The following is a 17,753-nucleotide window of genomic DNA, read 5'->3' on the forward strand; positions in this document are numbered from 1 at the left end:
TCTGAAATTTTAGACTTAATGTAATTACAGGACAACACTGTTTAATTCTGCTTTAGTACCTTAGAGATCCTTGGTGCTGGACATAGTGGGAGGTTCAGCATAGTGGGAGTCTCAGGAAAGCTGACTTTAAAACATCTTCACATCATGCTGTTTGTCTACCCTTTTTCTAGTCTAGGTGTCTTATTAGGGAAAGTGAAATACAGCTCACAGTATTAGAAAATAAATACACTGAAACAGCATTGTAGCACCTAGGCATAGCCTTGTGAAAGGATGGGAGCTCAACACCTGTTCTGCTGTCTGTAAAAGCACAACTAGCAAAATTCATGTGCCGTTTCATACTCTGGCATCCCTTTTGGGTTTGGACAAGTTAAGTAAGATGAGGTGGGGAGAACAGTGAGAAACCAAGTTTTATGTGCTTCTCTGAAACTGTTGCACCAATTAAGTGTTGAATTGGGAAGAATAGGTCTATAAATTATTATATTTTTAACTTCCAGCTGAGTTTTTGAGCCAAATCATCTGATGTATGATGAAGAGAAGCTGAGGGGAAACTGAGGTTATTTACTCTAGACTGAACAAATAAGAAGTAGCAGCTATCAATGAATAAAGTAAGGCGTCGTGTTGGGGGGGGGTTCTTAAAAAATAGTATTTTTTTATAATAGGGGAGGCAGAGAAACATATATAGGGACTGCTTCCTCTGAATGTTAACCTGTAGTTCATAAAAAAAAATGCCAGTATCAGAGACTTCTCATGTATGAAGTTTAATCTTTTTTCCATCCATTTAATCTCTTTTTAGTAAATTTGACTCTAGGATCAACATAGTGCAAGAAAATTAGTCTTTCCTTGGATTCAAATTTGGTTTAAACAAGGCAAATTTAATGCTTCTATTCACTTTAAAAGCTAGGATGGAAAAGAAACATGAGCTGCAGTATCCACTTGTAAGTGCTGCAGCTTACTTAGAACTTATTCACACCTATACAGTCAATAAATGCTTTAATGTGATCATATAGTTCATGTGACTTACTGCTTCTTTTTCAGAATATTTCTGACAGCTCCATTAATGGTTTAGTTTGAGCTTTATATACAGACTGTTGACTCATATAATTGTATGGTTATCACAGGAGATAAATGAAACTTAATTAAATTTGCCATGCTCCAGTATAGTTTCTTAATGGAATAAAATTATTTTGTTGTCAGCATGTAAACTGACAGTTCATCTCCTGTGCTGTGTGATTAATGTATGTCATTATATTCACCTGGGATAAGCAAACTGGCAACGGTAATGCAAAAATTAATTGCACCAGTAGCTGATATTATAAGATAACCTAATGCACTAACTGGGTAGAGGCCAAATAATCATAACTCAGAATCTTTATGTAACTGCCTAATCACTTATTTCTGTAGGTCATTCTATAGAATATATTTCTGTTGCTGGCAGTGGAGTTGTGAGGCCCTGCAGCTTTAATGATTGCTCTGCTGAGTTCACTTTTTGCTATGGAAAAGTAGCACAGAAACCAGCATTAAGGTATCTTAGAAGCTGACCTATTGTGTGATATCACTAACAGAAGGTTCAACTCAGATCTAAAATAGGGACCTACAAATCTTGCACATTCAGCCACTCATAACAGCTCCTCTGTCTTCAGCAGAGGCAACTACACTCTAGGTAAAGCTGACAGTACCTGGAAACGCAGACAGGGGCTTGCGCTGAGGACCTCCACACCTTGCATGTGGTGTATGTCAGATTTACAGGGTTAGGAAAGGTCCCTTCAGCCACCTCAGTGCTTGTATGTGTCTGCAGTTGCTCAGAGCATAACTCTTACTGTCCTCACTCTGTTGTTGCAAAGCTGAGAATCTCAGTTGAGCTCCATAGAATCAACCTGTAACAGCAGCAGCCTCATGGGACAAATCTATACAGCTAAAAAAATGAGCCTTGCTGATGCGAGCTGTGGGCTGAACCATTTCCACTTGTTACAGCAATGAGGCTGATCTCTTCTGTGTCCGTGCAGTGTCCTTGCAGCTGTAAAACATGGTTGCTGTTGTGTATGGAGTCCTTTTCAAGTTTCACATACCTACAATGATTGAGGGCTGCATTGCCACCCACCAGAATTGTTCTCCTTGCACAAAAGCACCAATAGGCGTTGTGTGCCCAGAAGTGTTATAGATGGGCATGGGAGGGTTGCAGATCACATCGAGCCTTGGAAGGCTGTAGAGATGGAAGGGTGCTAAATTTGACTGTGTGCAAACTGTGCTTGGGATCTGGCCAGCTGAGATGGACCAGGGCAGTATTCAGAGAGTATGAACCCCCAAGCCCCTGTGGCCTTCAGAAGCTCGGAGCTTAGTGGCGGAGATGTGGTCACTGGTAAAAGAGTTTTTCTTTGTCCTTACTACTACAATGATCTGTGGTGAAGCTAGGGAAATTCCTCAAACTCACTGAGGTGCAGCTGAGAGCACAGTTCAGTGAAACACTTAAAATCAGAATAGCACTCAATAAGGGAGAGACCAGCTGAGAGAAGTGTATGGTGGCTGAATACATTTCTGCTACATTGCTGACAGAGTGTAGGTTGGTTCAATGCACACAACAGTTATAGGTAGAATTTTTTAAAGAAACAGAGGGTTCCGTCTCGCCAGGGACCTCAGCAAAATTAATCCATCCACATACGAAGTATGAACTTGCAGTTAAACTGTTTTAAATTCTTGGGTGAACAAGAATTTCAGAATGAAAGTGTTCCTAATTTAGATAATTTTAGTGTCAGGGTCACTGTGTTCTGGTATGACTTGCCAATAGCCACATCATCCAATTGCTTTCAGAAAGTGACTAAGTACCATAAGGAGCCCAAGTCAGTTTAACTTTTTTTGGAATCAAATACCTAGTAATTTTAGAAAATGGGACCTAAGTGGCTAAATAACTTAGGCTGGTTTTGAAAATGTAGTTTGTGGAACATTTTGAGTTTTCAGCACCACAGCACAGCAAGGAATTAGTGTAGTGTTTAATGCACTGAAAAAACTTACCAGGTATCAGTCGTGAAAAATATGAGGTAAATTATAGGTGCAAGATTTAACTACTTCCAGTGATACCAATAAGCAGTTTTAATAAAGGAGAAAGGACAAATGTTTTTTAATTTTTCAGAGGATCTGATTAATGTTAGGTCTGCGAGGTTTGCTATACTTGCTCTTGCAAGGGGCTGAAAGTGATAAGACAGAGTTACTTATCTTGGTTTATGATCTGTGGCCTTCATGAAGAGATAACGTATTGTCTCTTTACTATATACTCTCTTTTTAGAAGAATTAAATTAAAATTAAACTTGAGCCTCTTCAATTAAAATAGGGGTTTTCTTGGTGCTACTGTGATGATTCAAGTTAAATGCATGTCTTTTTCATTGTGTTACAGTGTACAAAAGACATGCATGAAACTGTTATTAACAGTGTAAGTTTAGTAAGAAACAAGAGTCTAAATGACACCTATGTAAATACATAAAGCGTAAGCTAGCAGACAATATAAGAAGCTTGGAAACATCATTGTTTCTTGTGGAGAAGAGTGACTTTTCTCTTTGTTCTCCACTTCAGCTTGGGTCAGGACTGAGATCTAAGCCCCAGTTGATAAGGATCATAGCTGAAGCATTAATTTTGTGTTCATACACAGTCTTCTGCATCCATGGAGTGCTTTTCAGGAGCTCTGCTGTTGCTGTTGGCTTAGTGTTTCCCTAAGCAGTGAATGCCACCATACTTGGGCATTTTTTTCTCTGGCTTTATTTCCTACAGGAATACCATGCTGGGTTACCATAGAAAATAAGTATGTGAAATTTGCCTTCCTTAAGAAGGATTTATTACCCAGTCTATTCCTCAGTGATAAGCTTGAAAGGCGGTCTGTGTCGTGGTTTATATCAGCCCTGCCTGTGATGAATGAAGGTTGTGTCTGAATAGGATATAGCCACCAATTTGCGTTGTATAGTTGTCTGCTGTATAGTGGAAAGAGTCTGTACCATTAGTCTACCTCTTTGGTCATCTGTCTAGTCTGCAAAGGTACTGACCCTTCCTCAGTGAGCTGATAAAGCATCGCTCAAGAAATGCCTAGGAACAGGACTGCCTGTAACAGAACTGGAAGGACAACTTTTGTACTTTTAGGTACTTCAGGTGATTCAGAATCTAAGGGCATGGTCAAACTGAAAGGCTGAACACAAGTGAAATACCGTATATGAAACACCTTGAAAGAGAAATCTTCAATAGCTCCATAGCAAGCACCTCTAAGCCCAAATTTGCAGAAAAAAAAGCTTCTGCATTTCTGTCTGCTATGCTGACATAGAAATTGGGAGTTCAAGCAAATTGTAGCTCTGGGTTGAGGAAAGTGGTGTGCAATATACAACAGAATATCCTGGAATGGGAGAAACCTTCAACATCTGTAGAGAATGATAGGCTCTCAGGAAAGTTATGCTCTCACCTGCTGATTTCAGCCTTTCTCACTTCCCAATAGCTCTGCGTGGCTTTGTCATTAGTCACCTTTCTTAAAGTATGATATACTTCATGGGCCTCCTTCACCTTTTTTGCTATGATCAAATTTGTCATTTAATCAATCTAAAGAGCTGATTCACAACTATGTTTCCCTGGTTTTGTGCTGATGTAACTCCAGTGAGATCATGTAGGTATTCCTTATCCCAAAGGAAAGAACAGATCTTTCATGCTCCATTAATGTGCCTACTTCTCTCCCCAGGGGACCTATCCTCCTTTGCTAAAAATTCTTTTGAATACTCTAATTAAAGATAAGGATCTCTTTGAATATTAATTAGTTTTTCATTGGCCTCCCTCAAAATATTTAACTCAAAGCAATTTCCTGGTAATTATCTCTTGATTATAATTTTGAGAGGATTTACTCTTTCTTAATAAATTCCAGTTTATCGGTAAGACTTCCTTTTATATGTGTCCAGTTATTCACAAATACAGATCAGACAATCAGCAATAGCTGTAAAGAGGCATTTTTTGTTGTAGTTTCCAAAGTTTTCTTCTAGCAGAAGCTCTCATTCTTGCCATAGTTTCCTCTCTTTGCTGGTCTTTAGTTATGTAACTATGCTGTAGATGACTGTGTCCCTTAAGTTCAAAGTCTTCCGAATAGCTGAATCCACTGCACCTGTAAAGGCAGACAGCTTTGTATGAATACTAAAATGCCAGAACAACTCAAAATATCTCTTTTTTGCCTCTCTGGAATGGTGTGATAGGACCTGATCCACTCCACTGCTTTTTCTTCAGTTCCCACTCATTTTAGTATATCATTAGTATAATTAAATTTACTTAATTAGTATAATTAAATGTTTCTGATTTCAATTTTGCTATGAATGTTCAAAAAAGAGGGAGAAACTTGCCTATCATTACTAAGGGCATACTTCAGACTAGCAGCAGGACAAACTCTAAAATCATCATGTTTAAATCTTTTCTGTCATGAAGTAATTTTACACATTTAATAGATGGGCATGGAAGATGTTTTTGAAATCTCTGAAAAGGGGTGAAACTCCCCAAATTCTGTTTTAAAATGTCTTCTAAACCAGGACATGAAGTGAGGAGCTTAACTCTCATTCTCAGTATAAATGATAGCAGGATTCTTGTGAGTTTGAAGGAATACCTTGAGGGATGCTGCTCTCATTCTCTCGTCAGCAGAGTCAACCTTTCCACCTGATACGACAGTGACATCATTCTAATGTGGGCAATAGCAAGTGTAGCCCATTGCTGGGATCTGTCCCTTTCAGCCTGGGACCTCAGCATTATCCAAAGCATATTTCATATGGATGATTTCGTAAGGATCATGTGCAGAATTCCAACCCAAATACATAAACCCAAACAAAGAGAAGAAGCTACAATACTTGAGTTCACTAGAGCTCTGGGATACTACTGTAACAAAACCAGATCATGCACAATCCCTCTTTGCTTCTTTAAGCATGAAGAGCTGCTCCGTAAGGCTCTCTGGCAAGGCTGTCAGAAAGGATTGCCCCTTGCTGCCAGCACAGCTAATGGGTGGTTACCAGCTGGTTGACTTGCTTCTCCCGCTGATTGGTAATGCTCACTCCACCAGACTCTTGGGCTGCTTCCAGCCCATGCCACTATTTATAAATTAGGCAGCAGCTACAAGGGCTCTGCTCATATTTGTCAAGTCTTATGGATTTACTATACCAGATGCCAAATTTTATAGTGGAAGTACTCCATTCTCAGCTGAATTCCTCCTCATTTTTTCTATCCCAAGACAGCACTGCTCACCATAAACCTGGAATGCAGATCACAGTGACAGCTGGAGAAGAAAAAGTATGTGCTCATGAGTAACTGTATTTCTCTGAAACCATGACTATGTTGTAGTAAGAAAAAAAATAAATTTTATGCAATGAGTCCAATATTAAAACCCATAAAATATTAATAAAGCAGAATTCTGCACGTATTTCTATAAATCTGAAATAAAGATTAAACCATATTTTACAGTGTTGGTGCTGCATACAACCTGGCAAACAATGTATAAGCAATGCTGTTTCAAAAAGCAGAAAACATCTTTTGATTTTAACAGCTTTTGTTTCATGAAGGCATCTCTCAAAATAACTTCATTCTGAATGCAGCTCATTAATGTGTCCTCCCCGCCCCCTGCCTTTGCAAGCTTTCTCTAACTGGCTACACATGGTGACTGGAGCTTTTCGGATTAATTTTCCTAAAGTGACCTACTTTGCAGAGAAAGATAATCATGCATTTATAGCCTCTGGCACTCTATTCAGGTCACAGATGGACAGATAGCAAAGCTATTTCTCAGTGACTTACTGGGGTTGTAACTAATCCCCAGTGAGAAAGGAGATTGGCCTGATGTTGATTGGTCAACGCACCTTAAAATATGGGTGATCATTGACTCCTACTTTAGTTTTCAGGAGGTGTCAAAGTTAGGCTGTATGATACCAGCCAGTAGTCGTTCTAGGAGTGTGACTGAATTACTGGATGCCGTAGATGTTAAATATATAACTCTGAATCATTTGCCTTGATGGTGGATCACCATGTGTGTTCTGACTGTGGATGTGTCTGAAGTTAACACATGCACCAGATACTGTGGCTGGCACCAATGGTCAGATGTTCAAGAGAGTTTGACCTTTTGCTCAGTAACAAGCACTTATGATCCTGTCAGCAGCTGCCATTGTAAAGATAATTTTCTGTGCAATCAGACCTAAACCTCTGTTACGACAGCATTTCTTTGTATAGCATGATCAGCTGATCCAATAAAACCCCTATTTTGCTATTATCCATTAAAGGCCCATTCTCCCTCTTGTACTTGGCACTAATGTTGTAGTGATGTATGCAAAACAGCTTGTTCTCCTATTCTCAGATGTTCATAAGTTTCACAACGGAAATGACCAGGCTTTGTTCTCTGTTAGAGAGGTTTGGTGCAGCTTTTCACACTGAGAAATGGGCAACAAGCAGGAGTGTTAAGGATGACTTCTTCTGAAAGGCCATCTTGAAACTTCGAGTGTGCCAGTGTTAATTCTTAGAGGTCTGAAGAACTAAGTGTTAGAATTGTGGCACTGCCAGCAAAAGAATGGATGGCTTTTAGAAGAAAACAAAGCATGTATTGCACCATAGAACTGCCTGTGTCCCCCAGAGCATACATAGAGCGCTTGCTCTTTGCACTGCAGGGCGAAACTGAAAGGTGTTCTGCTAGAAGTTAACATTGTAGCTTGGATCTCTGTGATCACCAAGTGTTAGTATTTCATGTGCTTCCTAGAGCAAATAATTCCAGAACACTTGAGGAATTATTTGAGTTTTGTTTAGATGTTTACAGCTGTTAAGACAGCCTGACAGAGCTGTGAGTGTAATTTCCTATGACAGAAACTAATGCATCAAGGGCAAAATCAATTCCTTGTGGCAAGAAACCTTTCAGACAGGTATTAAGTAAAAGATCTTGGAGAGAAAGAGTGTATGCAGCCCTTCCACATCTATGCTGAGGGACTATAGTGCAACTGTTGCACCATCAAAATTCTGGCCCTAGGCTCTTGCAGTTGTGAGCCTTTTGAATTTTCCACTTGTGTCCTTCAGCTTCCATGTGCGTTCCCCCCCCCCCCAGGTATTAGCCTCAGCATCTTCTGAGAGAGTATTCTCATTGTGTCTGAACCATGTGTTTCTCAGCATTTCTTCTTGAAGTACTGATAAATCTGAACCAATGCAGTATAGCTTAAAAACAGCCTGCTGTAGGTGTTCTTTTGTCTGCTCCTAAAATAATTACTCTAAATCCAAATAAATCCAATTTTAACCAAAATAATCCACAAAGTGTAATTTTGGTTATATTTATTTTATTTTTAGTTTGTCAATAAAGTACTCAAGAAAAGTAGGTCAGAAGTGCTAGGGTTGGTTATGGGCTATTTTAATCAAATTATGACCTTATGAAACAAAATATTTACATCTTTGGTTCTAGTTATGTTTTGTGCTATGATACACATCACATGGTTACGTTTATTTCAGAGAAAGTGTAGTTTTGTAAGAAGAAAGGGGGTAAGTCTAAACAGTTGCTAAGTCATTGTGTATTATCAGATAAAGAACTGGGCTAATATAAGTAACATGGAGCCATAGTAGAATCTCTTTCTATATGTAGAAAAAAACTGTATGCTACAAACAAATAATATCTGCATTACAATGAACATGTTCGTGCCAACTGTGTAGGTCTCTTAAAGGTAAAAAGTACAATTGAGAAATAATACTGGTGGATTCCTACTGAAAACAACCAATAGAAAAATAGCCATCTCCAAAGAAACCTTCTAGCTTTTGAACCAGGATAGCCATAGCAGTAATAGAAAGTGCATGCTTCATATATAATGCTGACATTGCAGTATACAAGCAGTAACTTAAGAGCTCCTGACTGTTTTCTTGGGAGGGTAGTAAGGGAACTGGCCAAAGATGAACATGAAACATGCCACAAATACCCTTTTCATTATTACTCAACACTATTTGAGAATCTGTCCCCTGGGATCTTAGTGTCTGAAAAGTTTACTTTTATCATTGAGGGTGTATGCATGTTATTACGTTGAAAAAAAAATAATTTGCTTCCCTGTTTGCATATTAAATTAGGATATTAAGTGATCAAACAGATACAAAAATTTAAATCTGCTGTGTTACATCAGTATAAAATCTTGTGTGTATATTTCTCCTGTGGAGAAAGATGAGTGGGAAGCCACATTTTGTAAGCATGTATAAGGTGTCACACAAAATTTGTGACTAGTCCTGCCATAGCAGGACTACTAAGTGGAGCTACTTACTTGCCAAAATGGCTGGAATGGGTGCTTGGCAGATCAGAATATCAAGGAGTAGTTATATATGATAATGAACTAAGTTTTACTTGACATAGTTTTTACAGAATTTGTTGATCTGCTGCACTACTGTGAAGTGAAATATAAATCTGATTATAGAGATGTAAAAGCAGACATCATTACCGAATTTTCTTCTTATCGTCTTTAATATGTGAGTCAGTATTCCAGATGATGTAGGTTTATCATTATTTTAGTTTAGTAACTTAAAATTTAAAAGTTCTGTTGGTGAAATTCTAGTTAGTTGAATAGATCATTAAATGCTAGATCAGTTTGAACAATACCCATAGTCTTTTTCCAAAGAAACTTGTATTCTTGTTGAAGGCGATGAAGCAGCATCCCCAGAACATGCTGGAAGAATCGGACATCATGTATTAGTGAAGCAGTAGATGTGATCTGAATTGATAATGAATGTTTCTTGGTAGCTGCTTGATTTTGAATACTTGAGGAGCATTTATAGGAGTCATAATGTTTTTGAAATATGCTTTGGTGGGGTGGGCTGTGTGTATGTGTGAAGTAGAAAAAAGGAACTCAGTGGACAAAATGGTGGCAGAATGTTTCTTCTTTCATATGTACAAAGTTAAGCCTATAAATGCTAGTATTTCTAAATAAGCCTATTAAATTGTATTTATTATAATAATTATAATAAATTGTTATAATTCATCACAAAGCTATATACAAAAGAATTTTGACCAGAGTTACAGATCTTTGGTTTTCAGTTGTGCCTTCAACAGCAATCTAATGAGACAAAATTATTTCCTATGTGTATTTTCCATATAGGTGTGCACCTCACATGCTGTTAGCATTATACAAGTAAGCCTTAATGAGACATTTGCATACCAATACATTGATCTGCTGTGTCTTAGATGTTTTTCTCTTGAATACTGAGTGCAAGGATGGGGTCTGTGGATAATGGCAAGCTAATTACCTGTGAAAATTAAAGCCCTGTGTTTATTCAGAGAATAACTAAATTGTAGGCAAGGATTGTTCCTCCATAGGCTATTTCAGTAAACCCCAACATCATCTTCTTCTTTGCAATAAAGCAGTAATATCTTTATGCTCCTTGATCTTTAGTCTCTTTGCTGATATAACTGAGGAGAGGCATATTAATAGTATTATGGTATTGAAATTCAAGATCTGTGAGTTTGCAAGTACAAATTAAATATGATATTTAATAAAGAAGTAAAAGGCTTGCATTAAGACAACTAAGCTGTAGTTCCAAAGAACTACATTAGCTCTCTTTAATCAAGTTGGTGACAGATCTTTTTCTACAGTACATTTCATAAAGTAGTACATTAAAAGGGCACTTTCACTCAATAGGTATATATTAAAATAGTGATTAATCATATACATATTCTAGAATTGCATGCTGTTGCTTTTGGGAAGCTGATGTGAATTCCATCATCCTTGACATTTTACTAAAAAAGTTATCCTGTTGGACTGGGAGGGTAGAGGTTGTTTTCCAATAAGGATATACCTATATTTTAGGAATAAAGCAGTTTTGATGATTTGAGCATTTAGATTCTCATTTGCACACTTACTCATAGGATTTTTGCATAATTCTATTTTCCTAGATACTTTGAAAAAATATAAGACATTTTTAATTAAAAATAATTAAAGAGATTTGGGGGCTCTGACCATTCTCATTCTGTCTGTGCAGTTCAACAATCAGCAAGCATTGGGAGGCAGAGCTGGCCACACTCAAGGGTAATAACGCCAAGCTCACAGCAGCCCTGCTGGAGTCCACTGCCAATGTAAAACAATGGAAACAACAACTTGCTGCGTATCAGGAGGAAGCAGAACGTCTTCATAAGCGGGTAAGTAACTCAAGGCAAATGGCCAGTATCCTTGAGGTAGAAGTACTGGTGACTGTATTCACTCATTTTCAAGTAAAACAAATAAATTTATTGTTGTGGTTTCAGGTTAATCTTTGAGACAGAAATTAATGGTTACTTTAAAGCACACATGGTTCTTTCACTGGGAAATTTTTTCCTTTGTAGCAGTTATTTTTCTGCAAAGGGTATTGTTGCAGGCAGGAAGAGCTGTCTTATCCCATGTTTGCCAGCTTTCACTCTGCATTTGATGCCATCACATCTGTTTCAGGACCTTCTCCACAGAATTATGCTTCAGTCCCTCTTGCATTTAAGCCACATATATTTGACGTCAGATCTGTAAGTTAAAAATACCCCTCTGTAGTTTCCATGTGCAATAAAAGCAGTTTTTTCTCATCCCTGCACCTAAAGAAACTGAAGGTTCAAGATCATTAAACACAGTTAAGAGTTCTGCTCCCACTTTTAAACAGGAGGGACTGTCCACTGTAAATTTTGCAGAGGTAATTTAGCAAACCAGATATTAGTGCACCATGTGGGAAGGAAAGACAGTGTTTGAAGTAGGAATAAAGTATACAGGGTTGAAGGCTGCATTATGAAAGCAAGTATACAATATTTTTATTTATCTTTTCACATGTAACTCTTTATACACTGTATAATCTATTCACTTTTATCCATATGAATTTGTAATCATAACTTAGGATGCATTTTTGTGCAAAGTGATGGCAAGATTAGCACATGTATGGAGTAAAGATGTCTTCGATAAAACTGGATTACTTTTTTTAATATTAATTGACTTAGAAAAATACCAAGGAGATGTACTCTGTTAAGAAAATAAAACCAAAACCAACAAAACCCATTGCTTTCTTGCATAAAAAGAGGTTTCATGAATATGCTGAGAGGAAGGGAAAGGTCAAGTAGCAAACATGGCAGAACTTTTAATTTTGTTTTTTATGTTGTACTCAGCTATATGAAATGAGGTATGGCAATTAGAATTAGCCATATCATGTAAATTGCGAAGGGTTCTTTCACACTGTGCTGGATCTTTGAGAAACCTGGGATCATGGCAGGTTGTTGATGCTATCCTATGCATAGACTGACTTTTACAAGCGAGGATCCTGAAGTCCCAGCCAAATTATCTGATAGGGAAGAACAACAATTTCTGAAGGACTGTAACTGTGTGTGCCATAGCTGGCTAGATAAAACGCATGAAGTAGAATTAAATATGATGCTTTTTGCAAAGTGCTTTTATTTCAAGAAATTGGCAGTTGCTGACAAAACTGCTTTGCTTCAGAAATTTTTCAGTCAGGCTCAAGCTTGTCCTGTGTGTTTGTACAGAGGGAGACGTTTCACTTTGTCATGTCATTTAAGCTTCTCCTTTGGAAGGGTGGGAGTTCTGACCTGTGCTCCAGGTTTGTGAGTAGATGGTAAGTCATTAATGATAAAACTATTGAAATTACATCCTGGTGCTGTAATTACTAGCATGCAGATATTCAGGTAGATAGCCAGATAGGCTTTACAGTGAAGAACTCATTGCTATAAAATGCAGACATGATAAGGTAGCATTCTGCCTAATATAACTTTTTAACAGCTTTTGTTGCAAAATGAACAAAAAATAAAGAGAAAAGCTGAGACAATATAGTCCTTACCTAAGAAAGAAAAGTAACACACAGCAACAGCAGCTGCATTTACCATGGGGAGTCCCAGCTGGCCAAGAGAGGCAAAGATCCCTTTTTCTTGATGCTACTCTCACTCTTAGTCAACTCTCGTTTAGAATCTGTTAGTGGAAAACAGTTAATGAATACAAAAAAATTTTAGCATGTCACTTTGCTTTTCTATGATGCAGCAGTTAGCAGAAGTGGTAACCCAGTTTCTATAGCTACATTCATTAATAGCTGATGAGTTTTTCATAACCTTTACCCAGCAGATTTCCTGCAATTATTCTGTATTTCTGAGGGTATGCAAAATCTTTTAGTATGGGGTCATCTACCCTATGCTCTTTTGATTGCCATTTGTATGCCTTTGTTAAATGTTTCTATAATCTGTGACCTATGAAGTTGTTGATATCTCACATAGAATACAGGAACACTCAGTGCCTTTGTCTCTCTAGACATACCTGTAGATTACAAGGTAGTGCATCAAAAGTACTGCCCTCTGTTGGAATTGCTTTTAGAAAAATTATGACATGGCTAGCCCAATAACTCTTTAGGCAAAAGTTTGGAGATCATGTAAAAAAATCATCAATTTCAATCTGTTATCATATGGTATGATACAAGAGCTCTTGTAACCTTCATGCTCAAAACTGATCTTCCAAATTGAAATAGTGCCTCTTTCAAAAAGAAGGCGCAAGATAGATGCTTCTTTTTGGCACAGATCAAAAATGGGATGTTGAAATGGCAGATCTGGAGGCTGTTGGTTATGGTATATGTGGTAACACAGAGTGTTAAATCAGTGTGTTGTGTGAATCTTTCTGTTCAGTTTATCTGTTAAGCTCAATACAAACATGTAGCTGCAGTTGATAAAAAAGAAAAAATGTTCATCAGACCAGATTCGTCTCATATTAGACTGTGTAGAAGTTATAAGTCTAAGATAGTCATATTTTTTTCTTATAATTTTTGGAGACACAAAAGCATGTGAAATAAGTGTCTCAGTCTTAAGAAAACTAAGGTGTTGAGTTGAATTTGCAGAGGTAAGTGCTTGTCTTTCTCCATAAAATAGCGTATAGATAGTCCTCTAGCCATACTTCTAGTCATATGATGTGAACAATGGCAATGTAGTTGTTTTGGAGAAGTTGTTGGAGAAAAAGAATGTGTTTAGATGTATATGCATTGGAGGGATATGCTCACTTACAGGATTAGTCTTGTATAAAACAAACCAAAATCAAGAATGGTACTGCTGACATTTGGATCAATTTAATAATATATTAAGTGGTTATAATGTAACTGTGGTATTCACTCCTGATGTGCTTCAGGTTTAGATTCAAGTTTTGGTGCCTGAGTCATCTATCTGCAAGCTATAGCAGATGCATATGCTCTGTCAAGTATGGTGTATATGGGGAAGGAATGCATATTGATTAGTAAACTTTGCATTGTTGTTTCTGTCTTTAGTTTGTTCTTTGTATAAAATAGCCTTATTTACATAAATAGTTTCCCTTTTATATTAAAAAAAAATATTGCTAAAACTGTCTTACTAGTTGACTTCCTATGGTGCCTTTTTCCACAGTTTGAACTTTGTCATGTTTTATTTATAAACGTCCTTTGATTTTATATCTCATTTTTTAATCTTCTGTTTTTTCATTCACTGTGGTAAACTGGGCCCTTCATCTTATGCAGTATTTGTTGTAAACATTGTTTTTTAAGTTGTTCTAAATTCTTTTAAGAATTTTTTCTATAATTGTTTTTGAATTTGTTTGGAATAGTTTTTCTGTGTATCACATTAATTACACTTTTGAAAACACAGAAGAAAAGCTAGAATGCCCCTTTGATTTTGATTGCACTTTTTAAAATTAATTTCATTTACTATTTGCCTTTTCTGTGTAAGTATAAAATTTACTTATCTATTAGTCCTTTTTTTTCATACTAACCTATATTTAGTTGCTTTCTCGAGGCTCCTATCTTCCTTTCTCCATCTTTTCTCCGCATTAGTAATCCCTAGAGCTGAGACAAAGCAGAATACAGATTCAGTGTGACTGAGTGCAAAGTTCGCAAAGTTCTCAATAAATTAAAATTTTGTGCTCTCTTCTGATACATTGCAAGCTTGTCAAAGTACTGTACTTTGATACTTTGTCAGACATATTTTTCAGAAGTTTGCTAAATGAGTTTGTGGATTTTTCCCTCTCAAATACAAAGAGATAATGATTTTGGAAGATGTGATGCCCAGTCAAGAGCTTAACTTGGAGCTCTCAGCCTTCTCTCCTCTTATCTGCTCAGCAGCAACTTAACAAGGATTTCCTGTAAATGAGGTTGGGGAGCACTCCTACACACCTTGCATAGCTTTTGGAAGTTAAAAGGGATTCATGAGTTTAGAATAGCTCAGTATCAGAAGGAAAAACCCTGAAATTGTCTCCTTCAGACAAATAGAATAGCATTGGTAATAATGTTAATCCTGATGCCACAAAAAAGAAAGGATTGAATGGTGATATGAATTATGGAAAGTAACCCAAAGTCTTTGGTATGTTAAAAATGATAATGATTGATTTTTTTTTCTTCCATGCTAACTGCTAAAGTAAATCATCCTATGACACTGGGTAATAGCACAGACTAATAACACTAGTGCATAATAATAAGAGCAGCAGTCCTTGAAGATTATACATCTGCAGAAAAAGAAACCTAAGATAAAAAGAGATGAAGGGAAATGATCAAGCTTTTGGGTATTCCTGAAAGAACAGAAAGGTAAACTCTTGAGTTCTAGCTTGTTATTTTACCAGGAGTTCCTAAGAATATGATAAAATTAGCCTATTATAATCTGCTTCTTTTATACAATGAATGAAATAAGTATGCGGATATATTATGTAGTTATCAAAACCACCTGACACCTTTCACTGCTGTTAAAAGAAATTTTAAACTAGATATTAAGAAAATGCATGAGCATACAGAGTTAAAACCATGGTCATTTTATTAGGCTATTTCCGTGCTACTTAAAGAAAACTGCAACCTATAAAAGCAGTTATTAAAGTCCAGAGGAAGTATGGAATACTGTATAAGCTATCTTCTCAGATTATCTGTAGAAAATCTTCGCAGACCCTTTACCAGTCACCTCCATGTTTCCACAAGCTGCATTAATAACTGAATAACCAAAACTAAATTTTGAACATGTAGATGTGATGAAGTTGCTTGCTAAATCAGAGCTCATGTTGTGGCCTTCATGCTGGTTGAGAAGTGTTACTGGGACCACTGTGAGACTACCAAGAATAACTGTTTGGTATCATGAAGAAGGACATTATCTAAAAGTGGAAATACAAAAGAAGGTAATGCAAAGTGTGGTGGGAGGAAACTTAAGAATGCAGTTTTGATCCAAAACTGTATTGGCAGTGTAGCTTTTTTATGTGATGCTTTTCTCTTGTTATCCTCCCTTTAAAACTGTGTTCCTCCTACCACCAATGAACAATCCAAACTTCAATTTGTTTCGATTGAAGCTATCCAAGTATAACTTCCTTCTTAAAATACTGTAATTAGTGTGTGGCTAGATAGAAGTTCAGTACCATTCATTTGTAATGAAAATAGATGAGCATTTTGCAGGGTAGAAATCATTAGCTTGGCAATATGATCAAGACAGTGGGATTATAATTTTGCTAGTATTTGTCTATGGATTTATTTGAAAGAAATGTGTATGCCAAGGGCCAAGTGAGTATATATATTTACATATACTATCCTTTCATCTGGAATTGCAAGCAAACTTGTTGCACTAGAAACTCCTGAAAAGGCAAAAAAGGGGCAGCTCTTGCCTAAGTGGAGGTCACAATGTTGAATACTGACTACATGTTCAAAAGAGATGTCTAGGGAGTATTAGGGTTTTATATGACACAGTAAGATTTGGAAAGGCTAATTTGTTCTAACTTTGATAATTTAGTTTTTAGAAGACACGGGGGAATTAGTGACTGGTTTTTATTTTTCAAATTGTGATACTGCCTTAAGACAGAGTTTGTTTCTGAACAGGCTGTAATTATCTGGGTACGGTTAGTTATCCTTCTCACAGTGGAACTAGTTTATAATAAAAATAGAAATCCAAAGCAACATTTTAAAAATGCTTGTGAAACAATTGCAGAGTCTGACCACTTTCTTTGCACTGTTGTATTAGGGGATACCAAAAGAAAATACAAGCATGTTATTTCAGGAAATATGTCTTTTTTTATCAGATGTATATTCTTGCTTCTTCAACATCAATTTCAGCTATCACAAGTTCCATATTATTTTTGAAATGGTGTATGGTGTCAGTCATGATTTGAGATTATTAGAGCATTTTCCTAGGACAGGACTTTGGGATTTCTCAGCTACCTTTCCTAATTCACATCTGGCCTTCATCAGCATTCAACCCTTCGTTAATAATTACAATTTACTAAGAAAGATGGTCTTTTTTCAGACATGGCAGGTGAATCATGTCCTGTTCCTGAAATCAAAACATGATTTTGGCTTTTTTTAATATATGGTGAACTGAAGTCAAGTCTTTTCTGTCTTTTTCCATTTGTCTTGATTTGGTTTTAGAGCAGCTTTGCATTTAGGACCAAAAACTATTTCATTGTTGTTTTTTTTTTCTGGGAATTCACTTTCATTGAAAATCACAAGATTGTAATTTGGAAAAAAACTCAAAACCAAACCCAAAACAAGGTACCAACCAAACTACTGTCATCTGGGAAAGTCAAAAAAAGTTTTTACAGCAAGGCCTTTCATCCCCATCTTCATCTTTCTAAGGAACCTAAGAAAATTTAAAGATCCACTTAACTGCAAGTTATAAAAAACAAACTTCATAGAGGCATGCTGCAAAATCTTTATGTAGTGACAGCTTTGTAGCATGGAGCATGTTCTGTAATTCCAAAACTCCTCTGAATAATAAGGAAATTACTGGATTTAAATCCTCAGGATTAAAGGATGACTTATCTGTGCTATGCATGTATTTCATGGACTGGCCA

General features: G+C 36.8%; 1 protein-coding gene across 1 annotated transcript in view; it reads left to right on the forward strand.

Moving 5' to 3' along the window:
* The window catches only part of HOMER1 (homer scaffold protein 1), an 89,420-nt gene that overhangs the window by 54,459 nt on the left and 17,208 nt on the right, over nucleotides 1-17,753 (forward strand). The window contains exon 6 of the mRNA XM_031051524.2: nucleotides 10,960-11,116. Coding sequence (XP_030907384.1) covers nucleotides 10,960-11,116 — 157 coding nt within the window. The remainder of the gene's footprint in view (nucleotides 1-10,959; nucleotides 11,117-17,753) is intronic.

The sequence above is a fragment of the Melopsittacus undulatus genome, chromosome Z, assembly GCF_012275295.1.
Source record: "Melopsittacus undulatus isolate bMelUnd1 chromosome Z, bMelUnd1.mat.Z, whole genome shotgun sequence".
Taxonomy (NCBI): Eukaryota; Metazoa; Chordata; class Aves; order Psittaciformes; family Psittaculidae; genus Melopsittacus; species Melopsittacus undulatus.